Below are 25,727 nucleotides of genomic sequence, written 5' to 3' on the forward strand. Positions count from 1 at the left end.
CCAGTATTGGCATTAATATTAATATTAATATTGGCATTATTGGCATCATGATCTACAGGAGTGATTAATATTTCAAATCAGCCTTGCTTTCTGAAGAAGAACTTCAGACTCCCCAGTTTATAAGCAACTTGAGGACAGTCACTAGAGTACTCTTCCAAATTCTCCTCTCCTACAGGCCTGATACACTGCTCTGCACCCAGAAGGAGCTCAATACATACTGATGATGATGATGGAGTTGCCTGCTGAGAATGATAGGTAAGCCTTGGTCTCAAGACTTGAAGACGGAGAACCTGCATGGAGGAATTGATTATAGTGCTAGTGATTTGCCTGCCTCTAGTTGGCTTATTTTCTAATCCTGTTCCTAGAGTGCGCTCAGTGAATAGGGGTGTAGAGAGTGGAGTCCAGTGTGCTTATTCATTCATTCATTCATATTTATTGAGCGCTTACTGTGTGCAGAGCACTGTACTAAGTGGCCAGTAGAGTCATAGATGAGCCTTGGGTGCTGCTGGCTTCTTTACTGCTTCCATTAACTGTGTGACTTTGGGCAAGTCACTTCACTTCTCTGTGCCTCAGTTACCTCATCTGTAAAATGGGGATTAAGACTGTGAGTCCCAGGTGCGGCAAACTGATGACTCTGTATCTCCCCCGCTCTAGACTGTGAACCCATTTTTGGGTAGGGACTGTCTCTATATGTTACCGATTTATGCTTCCCAAGTGCTTAGTACAGTGCTCTGCACACAGTAAGCACTCAATAAATATGACTGAATGAATTAGTCAACTACTGTTTAGAATTTTTGCCAGGTCTGTCCTGGAAAAAGCAGCATGGTATAATGGAGTGGGGCCAGTGCTGGGAGAAAGAAGGTCATGGGTCCTAATCCCGGCTCTGTCACATGTCAGCTGTGTGACCTTAGGCAAGTCACTTCACTTCTCTGGGCCTGTTACCTCATCTGTAAAATGGGGATTGAGACTGTGAGCCCCACGTGGGACAAGGGATTGGGTCCAACTTGATTTGCTTGTATCCACCCCAGCACTTAGTACAGTGCCTGGCACATAGTAAGTAAGAACTTAACAAGTACTACTATCATTATTATTATTATTATTATCATTGTTCTTTGGTTTCCTGAGTCAGTGACAGCATAGACCCAACAAACAGAACCGGGAACTAGAACCCAGGTCTCCGGCTTCTGTCAATGGACTACGGGTTGGTGTATTGATTTATTAATTCATTCTTGTACTATCCCCCTAACCCCAGCAGTTACACTAGACAGTTGTAGAAGGAATCCTATATGCTCCAAGAGATTAATTTTCTTTAAAGGGAAAAGTAGGAAAAGGCAACCCTTGTACCAAATCAGGAAAATACTCAATGAAAGTGAACCAACCCCCCAGCCCATCTCAACTCCAACCCTTATGCCCCAGGCCAGATTCCCAAGTTGACAAATCACAGGAGCAGTGTGCCGGGGGAATCTCCCACCCTTTACGTAGCAAGCCACCAATTGGCCCAGGGCCCTTCATAGCTGTTGCTGCCGCTGCATCAGATCTATGATCTCGTTGTACAGACGATGAGGAGCATCCAGACCCCAAATGAAATCCATGTGAGCCCATTCAGGGATGTTCTTATGGTAGACTAGGTTGGTGACTTGGGCTAGCAGCAGGCGGACGTCCTCCGGGTCCGACAGCCAGTCTCGTCCTCCAGTCCATATGGCAGTGGGGATGGTCATGTCTCTGATTCGGTACTTCAGAGGGGTAGGCTAGAGGAAAGGCCCACGTATTAAATGCTAAAAAACATGACAACGGCTAATTTGGGAGATGAGAGAAAAATCCACATTTCACAAATTGACTTTGCCAGAAAAAAGACTGTCTCTTGATGGAAACAATTAGAGTGATGATGATTCCAGCTTGCTCTGAGATATCTTTTCATTCACCCTCTTCCTCTCTTGCCTTTTCAATTTTCTCTGGAAATTGCTTCAGTATATAAAGAAATATATTAAAGTCCTCCTGGTTCCCCCCAAATGCCCTTTTTTTCTCTACTTAGACTTTTACTGCACTCCCAACATTTTAACTTCTTGTCATTTTAACTTTCTCACTTCTAAATTTTCAAAGCTTAAGCTTAGACTCCGTGTATCTGACTCACTTCCTCATTCCTCTCACCCTCTGGGAGCCCAGAGTTTCAAGAGAAAGCACCCCAACCCAGGCACGAGATTCAGGGCCAGAGGCCCTTCCTCTACCCCAAGATCGGATCCAAGGACTGTTCCCCTTTCCTGACATATTTTGGTAAACATTCCTCCCTCCCTCTTACCCATCCTACGGGCAACAAGACAAAATCATATTCTAAATCCGTTCCTTTGCGAACAGATGTGTGGCCTGGGAAGTAAATCTCTCCTCCTGACCCCTGATTCACCAATTCCCTAATTCACTTTCAGTCTCTGGGGTTGTCACAGGTCAATACTTTACCTGGTTGCTCTTCTGCAGATTTTTGGTTTCACTGCCCCAGTCAAATGCTTGGAGTTCCCCGGAGCTCATAGCCTGACAGAAAGAAGAGAGTAAGAAGGCTGCAACTGGTGAGTGGCATGGTCTTTCATTTTGAAAGTGATGCCAGCCCGCCGTCAGACCTTAACTAATAAACCGTCTATGACTTCAACTGCTAGCCTGACTTTTGGAGGGAGGAAAATCTCATAAAAAGTAGTCCCGGTCATGACTTCCTTAGGGGTAAATCCATAACATAAGTCTCCCCTCTGAGGAGTGGAATCAGAAAGTTGAGCAGTCAAGGCTCTGAGGTGAAGGTGACCCAGTGTCTCTTCACACACCACAAGGCTCAGCCAGCAGGAAAACTCGATGGGCAAATTCAGTTGGCTTTTCAACGTATCCAACCCCACTGCTTGCTTCTTTACTGTGGGTGGTTATTGGTTGTTACTGTGATCTAACAGTGACTTTGGCCCACATCCTGCCATGGGATAAAACCGTTCTGAGAAAGTGGATCAAAAGCAATGATTCGGTCAGTTGGTCAGCTTTCCCGGTGATGAGGGATCACTTTAGTACCCTGGAAGGGACACCAATTCCAATACCAATTGGCTCTTTCTCCATCTCCTGGGAGCCAGTTAAAGGGTCTGCCAGGCCACTGGACATCAAAAGCTCTAGGGTACTGTAAGTTCCCACAACTGAGAAACTCTCAGGGACCCCTCCTTTTCAGAAACTAGTTAACTGGAGCTTCAGAGCCTCCTTGGGGAGCAAATTAGGCCTGTGGCACTAGGGAACTGGCTCACTGAGTTACCCCACGGATGCTGTCAAGCAAAAATGGATCTGGCCCCAGAGGGCTTCAGGGTGGGCAGGCCAATCCCCAGGCCGGGGGTGGGACGGTTGTCTCATCTTTTCTCAAGAATGGAATCACAGGAGCCACCATGTGGTTCCAGAGGAGCTCACTGGGTCACTGTGGATGTCTGGGTTGAGGAATCTGAGACTGTGCAATATAAAGGGGGGTCAGTGTGTCTTGAGTCTGCCCAAACTCCAAAGTTAATCCGGCAGCCCTGGGAGAGGATGCAGCAGTGGAGGGAGCAGAGGAATATTTTCTCTTGCCAAGCTAGCCCTCACTCCTCTCTCTTTCTTTTGAACCCGTTCTCCTCTTTCAGTCAGTGGTATTTACCGAGTTCTTACTGTGTGTCCAACACTGTGCAATATACTTGGGAGAGTACAGTACGGTTAGTAGACATGATACCTGCCCAGCTGTAGCGTACAGTCTACTCAGTCCACTTTTTCCCAACTTTACCTTTTCTATCTCCCCTTATTCTTCTTTCTCTCCTCCTTTTGTCTCCCTACCACCTCCCGTTTATTTTTCCTTCAGCATCTTTTCCCTTTCTCCCTTTCCCCTTTTTCTTCATTTCATCTTCCCTCCCCTCTAGGCCCTCCCCTTTTTGACTTGTCCATGTGTTTTGTTTTGTTGTCTTTCTCCCCCTCCTAGACTGTAAGCCCGTTGTTGGGTAGGGACCGTCTCTATATGCTACCGACTTGTACTTCCCAAGAGCTTAGTACAGTGCTGTGCACACAGTAAGCGCTCAATAAATACAATTGAATGAATGAATGTCAGGAGATCAGAGACAAAAAGCTCTGTTTTGCACACGGAGTGCACAAAAGAAAAAGCTTCTGAGTTCTGTTCTGCTTCTTATCCAAAGAAGAGAAGGGTGGTTTGGTTGAGACCTGGGTCTCCTTACACATATTTCAAAGCAACTGTCCATAGTGTGGACTCTGGACAATTTGGGAAAACATATACCTTAATAACAACAACAACCATGTTATTATTATTAATAGTGATAATGATCATCATCACAATAATTGGGGTATTTGTTCACCATTTACTATGTGCCAAACACCGTACCAAGTTGTGAAGATAAAATATAATAAAATTGGACACAGTCCTTGTTCCATAAGAGGTTTGTCTACCCAACTTTGGCATACTGCCCTTCGCCCCGCCATGCTGGATCACCCCACAAGTATGGCTCCCTTGATGAGAACTGGCTAGAAAGGTCCTCTGTGGTTGGGCCCAAAAGCGGATTTCATAGATTTGTTTTTGTATTCTTCCCCCTGACAATGATGTGCCCTGTACTGACTTGACTGCAGGATGGAACTGTTTGAGCCATGGTGCTTTGGGTGCCGACAGGCACAAGGCAAAAATAATTTTAGACACTAAGCTAACATTAGCAGACAGTGACAGAGGTAGAGACTAAAAAGCACAAATACATACACACACACATATGTGTGTATACATGCCTGTCTACTTGTTTTGTTTTGTTGTCTTTCTCTTCTCTTCTAGACTGTAAGCCCGTTGTTGGATAGAGCAGCATGGTTCAGTGGAAAGAGCCCGGGCTTTAGAGTCAGAGGTCATGGGTTCGAATTCCAGCTCTGCCAATTGTCAGCTGTGTGACTTTGGGCAAGTCACTTAACTTCTCTGTGCCTCAGTTACCTCATCTGTAAAATGGGGATGAAGACTGTGAGCCCCCCATGGGACAACCTAATCACCTTGTAACTTCCCCAGTGATTAGAACAGTGCTTTGCACATAATAAGCGCTTAACAAATGCCATTATTATTATTATTATAGATTGTCTCGGTTGCTGAATTGTACTTTCCAAGTGCCTAGTACAGTGCTCTGCACTCAGTAAGCGCTCAATTAATATGATTGAATGAATGAATGAATGAATATAGAGAGAGAGAGAGAAATGGAGTGAGAGATATGGACTGTGAGCTTATTGTGTGAGTGGGCAGGGAATGTGTCTACTACCCCTGTTGTATTGTATTCTCCCAAACACTTAATACAGTGCTCTGCACTTAGTAAACTCTCAATAATACCACTTACTGAAGGAAAGGACACATTTTAAAATGGCGTGCACACGCACTGTGCTTACTGTAGTTCATTACCACATGCACCATGAATCCTAGAGGTGATTTTAGGTTTACCCAGCTTTACCTGGCTCCAGTGTATTATATTTTGGACCGACGTTCCAGCTGGGGCATGGGCTACATACACATTTGCTCGACTCTGGAAGAAAGCATAATAGACCAAGGTGGTGGAGTGACCTGAGATATGGACACATTCTTTAACCTCTGTTATACTGTACCCTCCCAAGCACTTAGTACAGTGCTCTGCCCACAATAAGCACTCAATAAATATGTTAACTGATTGATAAGACCCGGGATTCACCTTCCTCCAAACACATTCTGAGTTACAGGGTTGGGTTAAGGACATGCTGTGTTATAGCACACTCCTACACTTCCAGTTTAACTGATAACAGTGCTTATGGAAACACAATATCAGATACCAGGAGCGAGAGATATATCCTTCCCCTCCGCACCCTGCCTGCAACCACAGTTTTTTTAGCTGAGCTCCCAGCCTGGGTGAAAGTAAAAGTTTGAATTTTTTTTATGGTATTTGTTAAGCGCTTACAATGTGCCAGGCATTGTTCTAAGCACAGAGGTAGATACAAGGTAATCAGGTTGGACATGGTCCATGTCCCACATGGGGCTCACAGTCTAAATCCCAATTTTTTACAGATGAGGTAACTGAGGCACAGGGAAGTGGAGTGAGTTGCCCAATGTCACACAGTAAAACAGCAAGCAATTGGCAGAGCCGGGATTGGAACCCAGATCCTTCTGATTCCCAGGCCTGGGCTCTATCCACTAGGCCGTGCTGCCTCTGGTTCATGCTAGGATGCGGAATGGGGGTAAGGGGTATAAAGAAGCCACAGTTGTGGTCCCTGAGCTGAGCCAGAGGCTACGTCCTGCTGGGTCAAGGAGCAGGGGCCACCAGTTAAGCCCAAGGTAATACAGCAGACAAGTGGAGAGAGCACAGACTGAGAAGTAAGAAAGGCTTGGGTTCTAATTCTGCCTCCTCCACTTGTCTGCTGTATTACGTTGGGCTTAACTTCTCTGTGCCTCGGTTACCTCGTCTGTAAAATTAAGGCTGTGGCACGTGGACTGTGTCCAACCTGATTAGCTTGAATCTACCCCAGAGCTTAGTACAGTGCCTGGCACAAAGTAAGTGCTTAATTAACACCATTTTGAAAAAGGAGCTGACAGTCTAGTTGAGGGAGACAGAAATTAAAAGAAATTACAGATAGGGGAAATGTCAGAGTATAAGGATATGGACTGGGATGTTAGCGATGGGGTGAATAATGCATTGGAAAATGCAATTTTCTTCTTTTGTAGGAGCTTATTCATAATATCCACTTTCCTTCTTCCTATTTGGAAATTATTTCCCTCTCGGGTTTCCGATTTTCCCTCTGTGAGTTTCCCAGCAGGCTGGCTGCCTGGTAAACAGGCCACGGCTTCAATTCAGGCCTGGCCCCTCGTGGAGACCAGTCCTCTTCTTGGTACAAGTCCCAGTTTGGGGTAGCCCAGTCCTCACTGCCAGAGTCCCCAGTCCATTCGGCTTGACCTGGGGTTGCTTTGAAACCATGCAAACCAGAACGGACGATCTAGGACTTATTATTTTGACCCAGAGCATTCCACTCTACTTTCAGCCCTGACCCCCAGGCTCAATCATTCCATGTCCCCGACAAGAACTGACTGTGAGCCCATTGTTGGGAAGGGACCGTCTCCATATGTTGCCAACTTGCACTTCCCAAGCACTTAGTACAGAGCTCCGCACAGAGTAAGTGCTCAATAAATACGATTGAATGAATGAACGAATGAGCTAAAATGACCCCAAATGGTGGCCGTCTCGCTTACCCTCCAGTCCTCTCCCCCTGAAATCCCTTACTTCCTTACTGCCCCCTCCCCACCTCCTATCTTTTGGCTTCTTTAATTATAACATTATTAGTAAATTGAGGCATACATACCATATTTAAGTTTTTCAAATTAAATCCACCAAGAAGTAAGATGATATTGCTACAGAGTTTATCGAGGACAGCTTGACGACAAAAATGGATGAAAAACTGCCTGAGGAATTTGTGTTGTTGAAGAAATTCTTTAGTGCCAAATAAGCCCTGTTAAAAATTAGGTTCATATTTATTTTTCTTGAGAAAAAAGTACACCCTTCGATTGTACAATATAATAAAAGATTGGCGATTCCTTTTTTTTAATGGCATTTATTAAGTGCTTACTATGTGCAAAGCACTGTTCTAAGCGCTGGGGAGGTTACAAGGTGATCAGGTTATCCCACATGGGGCTCACAGTCTTAACCCCCATTTTCCAGAAGAGGGAACTTTAAATAGTCTATACTGTAAAGTGAAGTCATTTTATTACTATAGAATCAAGGAGAAACAAGCACTGTTTTGGTTAACATTTTGATCTCCCTTCAATCAACCTTTCCTTTTACGGAGTTGTCTTTAGCATATCAAGAAGCTCCAACAGATGAAACGCTATCTCTGTGTGCAGGATTGTTATTATTACTATTATTGTTATTCTTATATTTATTACGTGCTTATTAGAGCTGGGGTAAATATAATTTAATCAGGTTGGACACAGTCCCTGTCACACATGGGGCTCACAGTCTAAGTAGGAATGGAAATACGACTTAGTACGGTGCTTGGCACATAGGAAGTGGTAACAAATACCACAGTTATTATAAGCAATGTTGGTGAGCTGATTATTTTCCAAGACTTTATTGGTGGTGATCACACCCAACCATTTGATGCTTGACTTGAAGATGAGGTGGATGAACTTGAAGTTATCTACACTGTAAACTCACTATGAGCAGGGAACCTGTCTATTGCAGTCTCCCAAATGCTTAGTACAGTGCTCTGCACATAGTAAGCATTCAATGGATATCATTGATTGATTGATTGAACCTACTTCAGAAGCCAGATGTGCCCTCTGTGGTAGGTCTGGTGTCCACCCGATTTGCTTGTATCCACCCTAGCGCTTAGTACAGTGCCTGGCACATAGTAAGTTCTTAACAAATACCATTATTATTATTATTATTATTATCATATAGCCTTATAGAAGAAAATATCCCCGCCAATGTTGTTGTACACCAAACAGTGCTTGGCAAATAGTAAGCGCTTAACAGATACCATCATTTTTGTTGTTGTCGGGGATACAGCAGGGAAGGGCCCCGGGGGTTTGTTGGGAAGGCACAGCCGTAGCTCCGGCTGTTCTTCAACAAAAAATTTGTGTTGCTGAAGATATTCTTTAGTGCCAAATAAGCCCTGTTAAAAATTAGGTTAATATGTATTTTTCTCGAGAAGCAGCGTGGCTCAGTGGAAAGAGCACGGGCTTTGGAGTCGGAGGTCATGGGTTCAAATACCGGCTCGGCCATTTGTCAGCTGTGTGACTTTGGGCAAGTCACTTCTCTTCTCTGGGCCTCAGTTCACTAATCGGTAAAATGGGGATTAAGACTGTGAGCCCCCTGTGGGACAACCTGATCACCTTGTAACCTCCCCAGCGCTTAGAACAGTGCCTTGCACATAGTAAGCGCTTAATAAATGCCATCGTTGTTATGAAGATCGATTACTGCTGTCTCCACCTCTGTCTATACACTCCCAAGGGATAAATTGGTCTTTTTAACCCACTGGATAATGTACCGTGCAGGTAGCCACATTAAAATCTCCTACAAATGGAAATCTTTGGTGATGGGCAGGAATTCCTAGATGTAGTCTGGTAGTAAACTCGTTGTTTTTTCCAAGTTTACTGACCCTGACTCTGTAAGGGAGCTTATAATCCCATGGCCATCTTCTTGTTTATGACCACAAGAAGCAGTGTGGGAGTCAGAGGACCTAGGTTCTAATCCTGGCTCTTCCACTTATCTGCTGTGTGACCTTGGAAAAGACACCTAACTTCTCTGCGCCTCAGTTACCTCATCTGTAAAATAGGGACTAAAACTGTGGGCCCCCGGTGGGACATGGAACTGTGTCCAATCTGATTGTCTTGCATCTACCCCAGTGCTTAGTATGGTGCTTGGCACATAGTAAGCACTTAATAAATACCATTAACAACAATAACCTCCAAGGACATCATCAGTATAAAACAATCAGATGAAGCCCTAAGGAAGGACCTTCAGTGATGCTCAGAGCCTGAAGAACTGGAATAGTTTCTCAAAGGACCACAACTGTAGTTTAACACAGATTTCCTGATAGAAGTCCCTTTTTGAAAACAATTACCAAGTTTCATTTAGCATATACTAGTCTGACCCTATTGTACAGCACAGTTTTCTCTCCCTGGGGATGGGGAAAGAGGAGAATGGGAACTTTCAACTCTGACAAAGCTGGTTTTGGCATCTTGGTGTAGTTGGATGATCTTCATCAACTTCTTAGGACAGTCAAACAGTCAGATCTCAGGTCTATTCAATGATGTCAAATGATTTTGTAAAGACTTATAACGCCATTCTTTGGCTCCGATGGTCCTCTATTGAGGCATGTCACAGAGATAATGTCTGGAGTACTACAAGGCAGTCCAAAACCAGGAAAATTTCAGATAGTTTCATGCCAGCAAAGGACAGCAGTGAGGGAGTAGATATAATTTCCCCGGTTAGAATCCTCACCTTTCTTTTTGATATTGGTGATAATGGTGGCATCTTTGAAATCCTGTGGCATTTCCTCCTGTTTTTTTTTCCATTTTTTATTCACTTGTGTCTACTACATATATCTATTTTCTTCCCTTTAAATAAGGTCATTAAGCAAATTATATCTTTTTAAAAATTGCATTTGTTGAGCACTCACTGTCCTTAGCGCTGGGATAAATACAAGGTTATCAGGTTGTCCCACGTGAGGCTCACAGTCTTAATCCCCATTATCTTGTATCTACCCCAGTGCTTAGTATAGTGCTTGCCCCATAGTTGTCATTTAATAAACACCACAATTGGTAATGACAATTGTACTGGTTTGCTCATAAATGTAACCAGGCAAATGAGAAATGGTCCATTACAGAAACCCAGCAATATGCAAACACTAATTATAATACCTCAATTGGCTGATGATTTGAATCTGTTCTAGCAAACAACTAATTACATGAAGAATCCCATACCTTAATCATTATGTCAGGCAGCAATAAGAGTTTTGTCCCGGGGCTTTTGGCATATTTGACAGTTGCTACAGGAGCTAAAGCAAAATACATTTTGATTTTCTGAGCTAGCTGTGGCATGGAAGAAAACGCAATGAAGCCTGCAAGAAAACAGAAGATAAGTCATCCATCTCCTTATTAGGTACATCCTGTTCCCCAGCAACGCAAATTTTCTAGTGAATTCTGTTCTTGCCCAGGGATTTCATTGATTGTTGAAACCCAGTGATTACTTGGGGTTTATTTAGACACAGGAGAGAAAATTGTCATCATCTTCCATCATCATCTTCCATCATCTCCCTTCAAAGCCCTACTGAGAGCTCACCTCCTCCAGGAGGCCTTCCCAGACTGAGTTCCCTCCTTCCTCTCCTCCTCCCCATCCCCCTCACCCTGCCTCCTTCCCCTCCCCACAGCACCTGTAGATACGTTCGTACAGATATATTACTCTATTTTAAGTGTACATATTTACTATTCTATTTATTTTGTTAATGATGTGCATCTAGCTTTATTTGTATTTATTCTGATGACTTGACACCTGTCCACATGTTTTGTTTATTTGTCCATCTCCCCCTTCCAGACTGTGAGCCCGTTTTGGGGTAGGGACCGTCTCTATATGTTGCCAACTTGTACTTCCCAAGTGTTTAGTACAGTGCTCTGCACACAGTAAGAGCTCAATAAATATGATTGAATGAATGAATGAAGGAATGAATCATCTGTAATTTGGGGACAAAGTTAGAAGAAAAGCAGTAGTATCCCAAGAGCCTAGTACCGTGCTTGACACGCAGTCGGTGCTCAGTAAATGCCATCGATTGATTGATTGATTGATTGGGATTGACTGATGCCTGAGGCCAAGGTAGTGGAGGGTCAGGTGACCAACCTCTGCCACAGTGTGCAACCCAATGTGTCATGAACGTGGCTGGGCTGTCCTGAGTACAAGCTAGGGGAGGAGAGACCTGCTCATCGGGCCGATTTACCCCTTAAAGTGCAAAGTTCCCCAGCTCTCTGGGCAAAACTGCCACTTTGGTGGCTCACCCAGGCAATCGATTGATAAAGAATATTTATTGAATGCTTGTGCAGAGCACTGTACAAAGCGCTTGGGAGAGTTTGATAGAGTTAGCAGACATGATCCCTGCCCTAAAGGTGTTTGCAGCCTAGTGGGGAAGACAGGCCCTAAACTAAATGACAGGCAGGACTGAAAAAAATGTGGTTACTCGCCTTCCAAGGCATGGCTCCCACAGCCAGGGTTCAGTCTTACCCATGAGAATAATAATAATAATAATAATAATGGTATTTGTTAAGCGCTTACTATGTGCAAAGCATAGATCTAAGCGCTGGGGGAATACAAGGTGATCAGGTTGTCCCACGTGCGGCTCACAGTCTTAATCCCCATTTTACAGATGAGGGAACTGAGGCCCAGAGAAGTGAAGTGACTTGCCCAAAGTCACACAGCTGACAATTGGCAGAGCCGGGATTTGAACCCATGACCTCTGACTCCAAAGCCCAGGGTCTTTCCACTGAGAAGCAACATGGTGTGGTGGATAGAGCACCAGCCTGGGAGTCAGAAGGTCATGCATTCTAATCCTGACTCCACCACTTGTCTGCTGTGTGATCTTGGGCAAATCACTTCACTTCTCTGTGCCTCAGTTATCTCATCTGTAAAATGGGGATGAAGACTGCGAATCCCATGTTTGGACAGGGACTGTGTCCAACCTGATCCAACTTGTATCTCCCCTTCGCTGAGTACAGTGCCTGACACATAGTAATAATAATAATAATAATAACAATAATGATGATGATGATGGCATTTGTTAAGTGCTTACTATGTGCAAAGCACTGTTCTAAGCACTGGGGGGATACAAGGAACTCAAGGTTGTCCCACGTGGGGCTTACAGTCTTAATCCCAATTTACAGATGAGGTAACTGAGGCACAGAGAAGTGAAGTGACTTGCCCAAAGCCTGGGCCACGGTCACCCGGGACACCTGGAGGCCTCGCTTCTGGTCCTGCTTAGGGTTATTCTTAAATCGGAGCAGTGACACACAGAGGTAAGAGTAGCCATTTGAGGTGTGTGGGGGTCAGGGAGAGTGAGGGGGGGAGGATTCTGTTCAACCATTGCAGAGGAATCCCCTGCCAATTGCTGATGGCTCAACAAAGAACAAGCCACATGAAACACATGTGGTCCACACTGCAAGCCAGATGTGCCCATGTCGGTGATGGGCTGTGAACCCCAAACCAGTTCATCACCTCAAACTCTCCAATTGCCTGGAAACAGCGCCCAGAGGCTGATGGACCAGGAGAGCTAGGCGCTGAGGGACTGTGGTCAGTGGGTGTTCCATTGTGCTTCCCTTCCACCTTTGCTTTTTTCTTTCTTTTTCTTTTTTTATGGCATTTTTTAAGCATTGATACGTGCCAGTCACTGTACTAAGTGCTGGGATAGTTACAAGGTTGGATACAGTCCGTGTCGTAAATGGGACTCACAGCCTTAAACCCCATTTTACACAGGAGGTAACCGAGGCCCAGATAAGTGAAGTGACTTCCCCAAGGTCACACAGTAGATAAGTGACGGAGCCGGGATTAGAATTCAGGTCCTACTGAGACCAATATTGGGTAGGGACCGTCTCTATATGTTGCCAACTTGTACTTCCCAAGCACTTAGTACAGTGCTCTGCACACAGTAAACGCTCAATAAATACAATTGATTGATTGATTGATTGATTGACTAAATTTCGGCCTCCTTCAGGAACAGGCTAAGGGAGACACCATAGCCGGGGGCTGGAGAAAGGAACCTCCCACTTTCCCTTCCTCCCACTAGACCACCAGTGCTGCTGCAGTTTCTGCTCTGTCGCCTGAGGCTTCGGACCTGAGCAGCGACTGTTGCTCTCCGAGGCCTTGGCCGTTCAATAGGAGACACAGTAAGTGCTCAATAAATACGATTGAATGAATGGATGAATGAGACAACTGTCACGGGCAGCCCAGAAAAGCTACAGAAGTCAGTCTCCCTAGCTCTGTTCTTCCATTCCTCCGGGACTGTCCCGTCCTCTGAGTCTTTCTCTCTGTCTCTCCCTCCCACTGTGGGTCTCTGCCTGGTCCTTTGTCTCTGTGTCTCTGCCTGAGTATCTCTTCATCTTGATCTCTGCCCCCATGTGCCTTTCTCTCTGCGTCTCTGTGTCTGTCTCTTGGGTCCGGGTCTCTCGTTGTGACCGGATCTTTGACTGCATCAGTCTCTAAGTCGTTGCTTCAGTATATTTATCTCCGTTGTCCTCTGCCTCGGTCTATATCTATGTCACACCCACAAGAAGCTTGATTTCTCTCTCTCCTGTCTCATGGAGAACCCCGAGGAAGGGAAGATGTAGAGGAGGAAATGACTGGGACGGGAAGTTTGCACTTTCTAGTAGCGCACCCATCATACAAACCTACTTTCCTTTAAACCTACCCATTGTGGTGCCCTGAGAGTAGCCGATGTAATATATTTGCTCTTGGCCGGTTTTCTGCAAAATAAAGTTTATCACTGCAGGAAGGTCAAACCTAGCCATCTCATCATAACTACAAGGGGAAAAGACAAAGTTTTTTGCGAAAATTATATTTCTTGCATTGGAGATAGAGTATTCCTTAGGCAAATATATAATGAACCATAGATTTTTCCAGAAATGTCAGCCATGGGCATTGAATTTAGGGTTGTGGTTGCCCTGAGCAGAATGAACTGTTCGTTCAGTGCACGTTGACATGGTCATATGCAGAAAGCCAGTTCTGGACCCCAGCCCACCTAGCAAGGCTAGGACCAGAACAAAAGGCCAGTACATTCAACTTCCCCACCACCTTCCAACTGGGATCTAACTTGATCCAAGTGGATCCCAGTTCCAACTGGAACTTCATTCACCAGGCCATCTTTTCACACACCCCTCAAAACCCCTATACCCTGAACCAGACAGTGAAACATAACATCATCATAATGGTAATAATAAAAAAAATGAATAATGATATTATTTGTTAAGTGCTTGCTCTGTGTCTAACACTATTCTAAGTGCTGGGGTAGATAGACTGGTTAATCAGGTCGGACACGGTCCCTGTCTCTCCTGGGGCTGATAGCCTAAATAGGAGGGATTACCCATTTTACGTGATGGATAATCCAAGCAATCGGTTCCACAGCTTTAACTGAGGTAGCCGTGTTTCAGTATTAACAAGAAGCAGCATGGCATAGTGGATACAGCACGGGCCTGGGTGTCAAAAAGTCATTTATTCACTCAATTGTATTTATTGAGCACTTACTGTGTGCAGAGCACTGGACTTAGAGCTTGGGAAGTACCAATCGGCAACATATAAAGACAGTCCCTACCCAACGACGGGCTCACAGGTTGCAATCCCTGTTCGGCCACTAGCCTGTATGTGACCTTGGGCAAGTCATTTCACTTCTCTGCGCCTCAGTTACCTCATCTGTAAAACGGGGAATGAGACTGTGAGCCCCATATGGGACAGGGACTGGGCCCAACTCGATTTGCTTGTATCCACCCCAGAGTTTAGTACAGTGCCTGGCACGTAGTAAGTGTTTAACAAATGCCACAGTTATTACTATTATTATTAGAGTACCACATCCAACTTGGAAGGAGGGCTCAACTCAAAATTTTCAAATCACGGCCACCCGACATCACCAATTTCAGTATCTCCACCGACCTGAAAGCCCAGAATTCATCTTCGTCGACTGAAAGAGTCCTGTGCTTCCTAGACCAGGTGTTCCCTCGACTGTTCCCCAACCACACATCGTAGCCAGCATCCGCCAGGATGAAACCGAGGCTGTTGTTGGCCAGGTTGAGGACCCAGTTGCTAGCATCCCCCAGCAGACCGTGCTGCAGAAACACAACGGGCCTTGACGCTGAAATGCAAATGAAGGAGTTGCAATTTGTAAAATGCCTTACCTTATCCCTGTTTCCCTCCTGCCTGGTGAAAAATTGAAACAATGAATAGCTATCGTACTCACCTGGTGGCATTGTCGGATCGCAGAGCGGCATTATCAGGGCACAGAGTGGCATTATCGGCCTGCCAAGCTTTTGGTTCCTTTCTTTAAACAGAATTCCCTCATTCCAAGCCTTTAACCATTAGGGCAAATTCGAGTGGATAGCCCAGGGTGACTAAAGTGAATGAACTGATCCTTTCTGCTGCTGAAAACCATCAGTCTTGTTTAATCCGATGAAATAGGGTTCCAGCCATTGTTTAAATTTAGTGAAAAAGGGATTGAAAAGGTGTCACGTAACCCAGTCCTACACAGGTCTCTTGGAAATGGGCAGTTGTGCTGGAGGAAAGAACAAGGCCGAGTGAGAAGAGCATGGGCCTGGGAATCAGAGGATTTGGGACTTAATCCCCGTTCAACCAATTTCTTGCTCTGTGGTCTTGGGCAAGTCACTTAACCTAACTGTGCCCCAGTTTCCTTTACTTTAAAATGGGGATTCAATACCTGTTCTCCCTCCTATTTAGATCTTAAGTCCCATGTGGGACAGGGACTGTGTACAACTCGATTGACTTGTATCTATCCCAGAGTCTCAGGCTGTGCTTGACATGTAGTAAGCGTTGAACAAATATAACGATACTACTATTACTATCAATCAATCAATCAATCAATCTTATTTATTGAGTGCTTACTGTGTGCAGAGCACTGTACTAAGCGCTTGGGAAGTACAAGTTGGCAACATATAGAGACGGTCCCTACCCAACAGTGGGCTCACAGTCTAGAAGGGGGAGACAGGGAACAAAACCAAACATATTGACAAAATAAAATAAATAGAATAGATATGTACAAGTAAAATAAATAGAGTAATAAATATGTACTACTAATAAAGATAAAAATAGAAACAAGATGAAAGATCCATTATGAAGGCTTCCTTGTGTTAGGTGCATGCATCTTTGACAGGTGGTGGTCCAGTAACTGAGTCACAGAGAAGTTAATTGGTTCACCCAAGGTCACTCAGCAGAAAGTGGCAGAGCCGGGATTAGAACCAAGGATCATTCACTTATTCATTCAATCATATTTACTGAGCGGTCACTGTGTGCAAAGCATTGTACTAAGCACTTGGGAGAGTACACTATAACAATAAGCAGACACATTACAAGTCTTTTGGCTCCCAGGCCTGTGCTCTTTCCACTAGGACACGCTGCTTCTTTTCAGTCTTCCCTCTAGACCATAAACTCCTTGAAGTCAGGGAACGAATCTACTAACTGTTGTATTGTACTCTTTCATTCATTCAATCATATTTATTGAGCGCTTCCTGTGTGCAGAGCACTGGACTAAGCGCTTGGGAAGTACAAGCTGGCAACATATAGTCCTTACCCAACAACGGGCTAGTACAGTGTTCTGCAGTGCTCAATTAGTACCATAGATTGATAGTTTGATTCCCTGCCACCCATCTCCCTGAATTCTGGGGTGACCGAGATACGAGAGTAGAGGGGAGGAAGAAAGTGGAAGGAGTTAGAATGGAGACTCAATCAATCATATTTACTGAGCACTTACTGTCGGCGGGGCACTGTACTAAGCGCTTGGGAGAGTACAACACAACAATATAACAGACACATTCCCTGCCCACAACGAGCTTACAGCCTAGAGAGGAGGAGCAACCCAGCCCTTAGTCTTTAGTACAGTGCTCAATAAATACGATTGAATGAATGAATGAAAATAGTAATAACAATAATAATAATAATTGTGGCCTTAAATAAGCAGCATTTAGTAAGCGCTCAATAAATACGATTGAATGAATGAATGAAAATAGTAATAACAATAATAATAATAATTGTGGCCTTAAATAAGCAGCATTTAGTAAGCGCTCAATAAATACGATTGAATGAATGAATGAAAATAGTAATAACAATAATAATAATAATTGTGGCCTTAAATAAGCATCATTTAGTAAGCGCTCAATAAATACGATTGAATGAATCATCATCATCATCAATCGTATTTATTGAGTGCTTACTGTGTGCAGAGCACTGTGCTAAGCTCTTGGGAAGTACAAGTTGGCAACATATAGAGACAGTCCCTACCCAACAGTGGGCTGAATGAAAATAGTAATAACAATAATAATAATTATTATGACCTTTAATAAGCAGCATTTACTGTATGCCAAGCACTAGGCTAAGTGCTGGGGTAGGTGTGAAATAATTAGATTAGACACAATCCTTGTCCTACATGGGGCTTACAACTTAATGGGAGGGAGAGCAGGTGTGTCATCCTCATTTTACAGATGAGAAAACTGAAGCACTGAGAAGTAAGTGAGTTATCCAAGGTCTCGCAGCAGGCAACTGGCAGAGCCGGGATTAAAAACCTGGGTCCCCTAACTCCCAGGTTTGTGTTCTTTCCACCAGTCCACACTGCCTTGCTGTCAAGCTACTTTGCCTGAACTGTGGCTCAAAGTGAGAGTCCACAGGAAGGAATTCCTTTGGCTGGTGAAGGAGGCCTCATAAGCAGGGACCTGAGGTTTATTCTCTGCTTTATTCCCTGCTCTCTGCTTTATTACTGATCTGGTGATTAGATCGAGCTGGGCACGTGCCAGTCAAGGGACTGGGGAAGAGGCCACTGCAGCCTGGGTGTAGCCACCCATGACTTGTGGCAATTCACATTCCCAGCTGTGGCACAACCCTGGCACTGCTCAATCCTGGGCTGGGAAATCAGCCCAGGCCTCGCCTGGGGCTCAGTCCGGTGGTCCAACACCATTATTTAAGACAAACGGCGTGCAAGTCGGAAGAGCAGGGGCAGAAGAGGGGAGGGTTTGGTCAAGTCCTGGATTTCCAGTCTGTGCTGCTGTCCCAGTGGAAGGCGCTTCTCGGACAACAACATCCAAACCCCAGTTAACTCGGCGTCAACCTAGATCATACCTGCAGCCTCAGGACTGTCAATGCCCCGAGGAATCCTGTTGATCGTAAGGATGTATCCGTCATCAGTCGTGACCTCATATTCCTCCCAAGGGTAACCTCGGTATCCGATGATTTCACTCTACGGGAAGAAACGGGGAGGATTTCAAGCGAGTAGCTGCCCCATAGGTCAGTGCTCTCGGGTATTATGAAGCAGAAAGTCGTAGGGATTGATGTTCTTAACAGCAGAAGCAACATCGTTTAGTGGCCAGAGCACGGGCCTGAGAGGCAGAAAGTCATTGGTTCTAATCCCAGCTCTGCCACTTGTCTGCTGTGTGACCTTTGGCAAGTTATTTCACTTCTCTGTGCCTCAGTTACCTCATCTGTAAAATGGCGATTGAGACTGTGAGCCCCACATGGAGCAGGGATTGTGCCTAACTCAATTTGCTTTCTGCACTTAGACAGTGCTTTGCACATAGTAAGTGCTTAACAAATGCCATCATTATTATAGCAAAGCTCAAAAAGGATCAACCTGAAAATTGCCCTGACATCTACTAATTTACTAATGATATTCGTTAAGCACTTGCTGTGGCCAGGCACTGAACTTAAGCCCTGAGATAGATACAAGCTAGTTGGGTTGGATACAGTCTCTATCCTACATTCATTCATTCAATTATTGAGTGCTTACTTTGTGCAGAGCACTGTACTAAGCACTTGGAAAGTACAAGTTGGCAACATATAGAGACGGTCCCTACCCAACAACTACAGTGCTCTGCACACAGTAAGCGCTCAATAAATATGATTGAATGAATGAATGAATCAACAGGCTCACAGTCTAGATGCAACTAACAGTCTTCATCTCCATTTTACAGGTGAGGAAACTGAGGCCCACAGAAGTGAAGTGATTTAGCCAAGGCCATAAAAGTGACAGAACGGGAATTAGAACCCAGGTCCTTCTGACTCCTTGAGCCCACATCCTGACTCTGGATCTGAACCCCTTCCCCCTTCATATCCATAGATGACCACTCTTCTCACCTTCAAAACCTTACTAAAATCACATCTCTTCCAAGAAGCCTTCCCTGATTAACTACTCATTTCCCCTCCCTCTTCGCCCTCCTTTATGTCACCAATGCCTGCAGCTCCACGCCACTTACGTACAGATCCCTGTGCTCTGTTGCTTCTCCTGTCTGTGATTTATTTTAATATCTGTCTTCGCCACTAGACTGAAAGGTCCTTGAGGGCAGGAATCATGTCTAACAACTCTATTGCATTGAATTATTCCTTTAGTACAGTGCTGTACACACAGTAAGAACTTAATACCACTGATTGATAGAACTGTATCCCTGTGAAACCCTCTCTGACACAGAGAGATCCAGTGTTAGTCAATCAATTAAAATGGTTTATTTAATGCCTACTCTCTACAGAGCATTGTGCAAAGTCCTTGGGAAAATACAATAGAATAAGTAAATACAATCAAACCACCAGTGGTTTCGATTGAGCACTTTAGTGGCAAGAGCCTGGGCTTGAAGTCAGAGGACGTGGGTTCTAATCCCGGCTCTGCCACTTGTCTGTTGTCTGACCTCGGGCAAGTCACCTCACTTCTTGGTGCCTCTATAAAATGGGGATTAAGAACTGTAAGCCCCATGTGAGACAACTTGATTTCCTTGTATCTACCCCAGCACTTAAAACAGTGCTTGGCGCATGGTAAGAGTTTAACAAATACCATTAGTATTATTATTATCATTATTATTGCAGAGCACTGTACTAATCACTTGGGAGAGAACACTGGTTTATAGGCCTGATCCCTGCCCTCAAGAACTTTACAATCTAGTAGAGGTGAGAGATGCTGACATAAACATGCAAGTAGAAGGAAGTAATAAAATACAATTATTGGTACACCAATTCTACCAAGTACTTTGGTGGTGCAGAACCGCTGAAGTGGCACTGGAAGGAATAGAAAAGTAAGGTTGAAAATAAATCAGGGAAGGCCTCCTGAGGAAATCTGATTTATTAGAAGATCTCTGAAGATTGTGTGAGATGTGGTCTGTATGCTGGGAAGGGGGAAGAAGTTCCGCAGAGGTGGGAATGAGCAAAAAGTGGAAGAAATGAGAGCATGACAATAAATGAAAAATTCTCTGGTGGAAATAACACAGTCACTGTGATTCCTGGAAGTGCATACTATTGGCCAAAGTGGAGGCAAATCTGGATTTCCCTTGACTACCCGGCTTCCATTCTCTCCCCCACCAGTCCATACTTCACTCTGATGCAGTGGGCGTATTGACTTGAGAGAAATAATGTAGGAGATGAGGTAACGTGGGGGAAAAGAGTGGCTATGGAGAATGGGAAAGAGCTGATGGAGTCCCTTAAAGTTGATGGTAAGGAGGTTCTGCTTGATGAGAGGAATGGGCAACCATTTCAGAACAATTAATCCAGGCATCAGAGTGAAATATGGACTGGAGAGGGGAGAGAATGGAGGTAGGGAGGTCAAGGGAGGTCCAGATCGGCTTCTGTTTGGCCAAAAATATGTGCTTCCAGGAACCACAATGACCATGCTATTTCTCTCAGATAATATTTCATTTATTGTCATCAGGGATTCAGTAGAAAAACTGGGAACAGTACTCATTTCTTCTAGTTCCTATCTCACATCTCTAGTTATTGTTCTAATCTCCCACATTAATCGGAAACTCCTCACCATCAACTTCAAGGCTTAGCAGCAGTGCTCTCTCTCTTCCGTATCAGATCTTTTCACCAACTACTTCTCAGTTCATGATGTGTTTCATTCTCAACTCTCCCAGATCAGGCTGTTCCTCCAGCCCAAGTTCATTCATTCATTCATTCATTCAATTGTATTTATTGAGCACTTACTGTGTGCAGAGCACTGTACTAAGCGCTTGGGAAGTACAAGTTGGCAACATATAGAGACGGTCCCTACCCAACAGTGGACTCACAGTCTAGAAGGGGGAGACGGAGAACAAAACAAAACATATTAACAAAGTAAAGTAAATAGAATAAATATGTAAAAATAAAATAAATAAATAAATAAATAGAGTAATAAATGCGTACAAACATATAAACATATATACAGGTGCTGTGGGGAGGGGAAGGAGGTAAGGTGGGGGGATGGGGAGGGGGAGGAGAGGGAGAGGAAGGAGGGGACTCAGTCTGAGAAGGCCTCTTGGAGGAGGTGAGCTCTCAGTAGGGCTTTGAAGAAAGGAAGAGAGCTAGCTTGGCGAATGTGCGGAGGGAGGGCCTTCCAGGCCTGGGGGAGGATGTGGGCTGGGGGTCGACGACGGCGGGACAGGTGAGAACGAGGCACGGTGAGGAGATTAGAGGCAGAGGAGTGGAGGGTGCAGGCTGGGCTGGAGAAGGAGAGAAGGGAGGTGAGGTAGGAGGGGGCGAGGTGATGAAGGGCCTTGAAGCTGAGGGTGAGGAGTTTTTGCCTGATGTGTAGGTTGATTGGATTCACCAGAGAGGCAGGGTGCCTAGTGGGAAGAGCACAGGCTTGGGAATCAGAAGTCGTGGGTTCTATATCCCAGCTCCACCACTTGTCTGTTGTGTGACTTCGGGCAACTCACTTAACTTCTCCGTGCCTCTCAGTTACTTCATCTGTAAAATGGGGATTAAGACTGTGATCCCCACGTGGGACAACCTGATTACCTTGTATCTACACCAGTGCTTGGCACATACTAAGCACTTGACAAGTACCATCATCATTCATTATTACCAGATCACAGGTCTTCCCATCTTTAAAGCTCTCCTAAAGTCCACCACCTTCAGGAGTTCTTGCCTCACCCATTCACAACACCCTCACCACTTCAGCTCAACCCCCACTCCCACATTTGTATACTTTATTTCTATCTTTAGCACTTGGAACATATAAATGTTCCTATTCGTATAGCCTACTCATATTCTCTACTTGCCGAATTGCCTCCACCATATAATTGCCCCAACCCAATTTTTGAGGAGGAAATGGAGGATTAGTTTTTGTTTCATAAAACAGTAAGGAATGATAGCCACCTGCAGGGGAAAGAGAAAGAGCCAAAAGAGCAGAAAGTTCAGAAAAGGACAAAGAAGTAGGAGTGAGGACACAGATGATACAGGAAGAATGAGAGAAACCCTACTCACATCACATCTCCTCCAGGAAACCTTTCCTGGCTAGTCTCTCATCTCTCCACCTTATTCTCCCTCCCTTCTCTGTCCCCTATTCACCTCAGTCCATGCTCCCTAAGCACTTAGGTACTTATTGCTTCTCCACCGGATTTTTGTACATATCCTTATATTCCATTAATTCCCCGGCTTGCAATTTATTTTATTGCCAGTCTCTTCCACTAGATTGTTAGCTCTTTGAGGGCAGGGATCATGCATACTTACTCTATTTTACTCTCCCAGGCACCTGATACAGTGTTCTTTACACAACACGGACTCAATAAATATCACAGAATGAGAGCTTGTAATAATAATAATAACGGCATTTGTTAGGCACTTACTATGTGCAAAGCACTGTTCTAAGCACTGGGGGGATACAAGGTGATCAGGTTGTCCCAGGTGGGGCTCCCCATTTTACAGATGAGGTAACCGAGGCTCAGAGAAGTTAAGTGACTTGCCCAGAGTCACACGGCAGACATGTGGCGGAGCCAGGATTAGAACTCATGACCTCTAACTCCCAAGCCCATGCTCTTTCCACTGAGCTATGCTGCTTATATATGAAGGACTCCTGCTCTTCTTCTTGATAGATTTCATTTCCAGTGTAAAAACCCCTCCCCTGGCTTGCAAAAAAGTGGGGCCCTTAGATGAGTAAATATGATATTTAGTATTTAACCAACCATTCAATTACCTGCTCAGCTGCTCATAATAATTGGGGTATTTGTGCCAAGAAATCTTCTAAGCACTGGGGTTGATACGACATAAGTAAATCAGACATAGTTCCTGTCCTACGTGGGCCTCACAAACTAAATGGGAGGGAGAATAGGTATTTTATCCTCAATTTACAGATGAGGCAAGTGAGGTAGAGAGGAGTGACTTTTCCAAGGTCTCCCAAAAGGCAAGTGACAGAGCTAGGATTAAAAGCTAGGTCTTCTGACCCCTAAGCCTGTGTTTTTTCCAATAAACCGTCTTCTTCTCAACCTCATCCTCTTTCAGCCTCGAGTGTTTATTCTGCTTCCTACTTCATTCTTGTTCATCTGGCTTTCAACAGCTGTAAATGGTATTTGTCTTTCTCCTCCATTAGATTATAAACTCCGTGAGGTCAAGTAACACGTACTTGCCCAAGCGCTTAGGTCAGTTGGTAAACACAGATTTTCCAGTGGATTCGTTTTCCTTGATCTTCGCCTCTGCCTAGCAACTGTTCCTCTCTATTTCACTCACCTAACTGCTCACTCCTAATATGATAATGCTTGCAGTTGTTTCCAAACATCGAACAGGTCCTTTACTTCTGACTTGCCAAGCAATCAGCCAACCGATTGTATATACTGAGTGCTTACTGTGTGCACAGCACTGTACTAAGCATTTGAGAGAGTACGCTATAACAAATTGGTAGACACATTCCCTGCTCACAACGAGCTTACAGCCTAGAGGGGAGACAGACATTGATATAAATAAATAAATTAAATTACGGATCGGTACTTACGTCCACCTGAGGGCCTTCGGCCCAAATAGCAAGAAAAATTAATTTCAGCTTTAGACAACTAAGGAAAAAGACAGTCAGAGATCACAGTCTAATAGAGGTGAATATTGTTAGCTCACCTCTGAACTGAGCTGACAGTTGTAAACATTGTTAGTTCAGCTCTGAACTGAGGAGATAGCTGTGTTCTAAGGTTAAGCACAGTACAATCTTTCTTTTAAAAATTAGAGGCAGGAAGGAAGATTCCATTAGAAAATCTGAGGTTGAAGCTGCCAGAGAATGGACAGAATCGAGCTTAATTGCTTGAGCCCAAATTGAAAAATAGCATATCTAGTAAATGCATTCTTAGCTAGGAGACTATGCCCCGGGAGACTCGCTATGTCTCCGGCAGCATGAAAATTTTGTGTTCGGACCCTGAACTACGTTACCCATTTCATCTGGTGGAAATGCTGTTTAAGAAGGTCAAACTTACAATATTCATGAATGCTTCAGGATCCACAGCTTTGATCCGTATCAGTTCAGAGGAGGCACGTCCCAGGCACAAATACACCACCGTGACAAGCAGCCACTTCTTGGTTCTTTGTGAAACCGTATGTTTTTCCATTAAGGACGCTTTCATGATGAGACATCTGGTTTCTGTTGCCAACACTCTCCTGAGCAATTTGCAGGGAATACTTGGCAGGTGAGGAAAAAAAATCTTCAGGACACTTCTTTTGGGTGTAAACCCCTTCTTCGACTCAAGAGGTGAAGAGGCCTGTTTGGAGGTTCAAAGAAGCCCAGCAATCTGGACAACTGTCATTTCTAGGGCATCCCGGTGGACTTTCGAGTCCTTCCGCAAGAGAGATGCAGTAACCAATCCTTCTTCCACCTGTGGGTGGGTGGGTGGGTGGGGAATTCTCTTTGAAGTTCCCTGGAATGATGTGTTACGGATCTGACCCATAAATAATTCTAACATCTTAAAACCTCCTCCGTTCTTCATGTCCAGGCAATAAAGCCTTCTCTGTTTTTACATCATTATCGTCATGAATTCATGTTTTGAAATGCTCACTTTAGACCGACAGAATTTTGAAGGCCCGGCAACGTCCACTAAAAGGGACATTTGAACATTCCACCGTTTCCCAAATCATTTTCCTGTGGGTGGATTTGTTTTGAGGTGGTGGAGTTTCTCCTTGAATTTTCTTCTTTCAATCATACTTATTAAGTGCTTACTGTGTGCAGAGCACTGTACTAAGCGCTTGGGAAGTACAAGTTGGCAACATATAGAGACGGTCCCTACCCAACAGTGGGTTCTTCTTTCCAGTGGTTTGACCATCAAGCTAAATGATTTTTTTCTGTCCTTAATGAGGATCCAGAATATTAGTCAGGAGGAACAAAAAAAAGCTTCTCCCATCTACTCGCAAAGCAGAATGATCTTCAGATTCTCTTTTCACTGAGCTTCCAAAGAACATATTAGTGAAACAAAAGTGTGGATTTTCTTTCTAGGTCAGAATTTCTAGGTCAGCCTAGATGTAGAAGCAGAAGTCTTCGCAAGGAGTGCTATGTGGGTGTTTATTGGGGGAGTCAAACAATCAATCAATCATATTTATTGAGCACTTTACTGTGTGCAGAGCACCGTACTAAGCACTTGGGAAGTACAAATTGACAACATATAGAGATGGTCCCTACCCAACAGTGGGCTCACAGTCTAGACAAGGCATAGAAATCATCAATCAAACTTATTTACTGAGCACCTACTATGTTCAGAGTAGTTAACTGAGTGCTTGGAGAGTACAGCACGACAGAGTTGGTGGATTCCCTGC

At 44.4% G+C, this 25,727-nt stretch overlaps 1 protein-coding gene across 1 annotated transcript; it reads right to left on the minus strand.

Annotated features, from left to right (window-relative positions):
* Positions 1-1,430: 1,430 nt before the first annotated feature.
* On the minus strand, positions 1,431-24,433 carry LIPM (lipase family member M). The gene is made up of 9 exons (XM_038744200.1): positions 24,401-24,433; positions 18,333-18,450; positions 15,147-15,345; positions 13,912-14,021; positions 10,448-10,584; positions 7,324-7,470; positions 5,454-5,525; positions 2,452-2,523; positions 1,431-1,748 (listed from the first exon to the last, which is right to left on the minus strand). Exons 1-9 carry the CDS (start codon positions 24,407-24,409, stop codon positions 1,509-1,511), a joined length of 1,104 nt encoding a protein of 367 aa, XP_038600128.1. The 5' UTR covers positions 24,410-24,433; the 3' UTR covers positions 1,431-1,508.
* Between the last annotated feature and the right edge of the window lie 1,294 nt (positions 24,434-25,727).

The sequence above is a fragment of the Tachyglossus aculeatus genome, chromosome 3 (assembly GCF_015852505.1).
Source record: "Tachyglossus aculeatus isolate mTacAcu1 chromosome 3, mTacAcu1.pri, whole genome shotgun sequence".
Classification (NCBI taxonomy): Eukaryota; Metazoa; Chordata; class Mammalia; order Monotremata; family Tachyglossidae; genus Tachyglossus; species Tachyglossus aculeatus.

What these genes read in the sequence shown, in the direction of transcription:
- LIPM (XM_038744200.1), bottom strand. An exon ending in GATGAATTCTGGGCTTTCAG is followed by an intron (nt 14,022 to 15,146) that starts GTCGGTGGAGAT and finishes TTCCCCTTGTAG; the next exon opens with TTATGATGAGATGGCTAGGT. An exon ending in ATCTGCAGAAGAGCAACCAG is followed by an intron (nt 1,749 to 2,451) that starts GTAAAGTATTGA and finishes CCTTTCCTCTAG; the next exon opens with CCTACCCCTCTGAAGTACCG.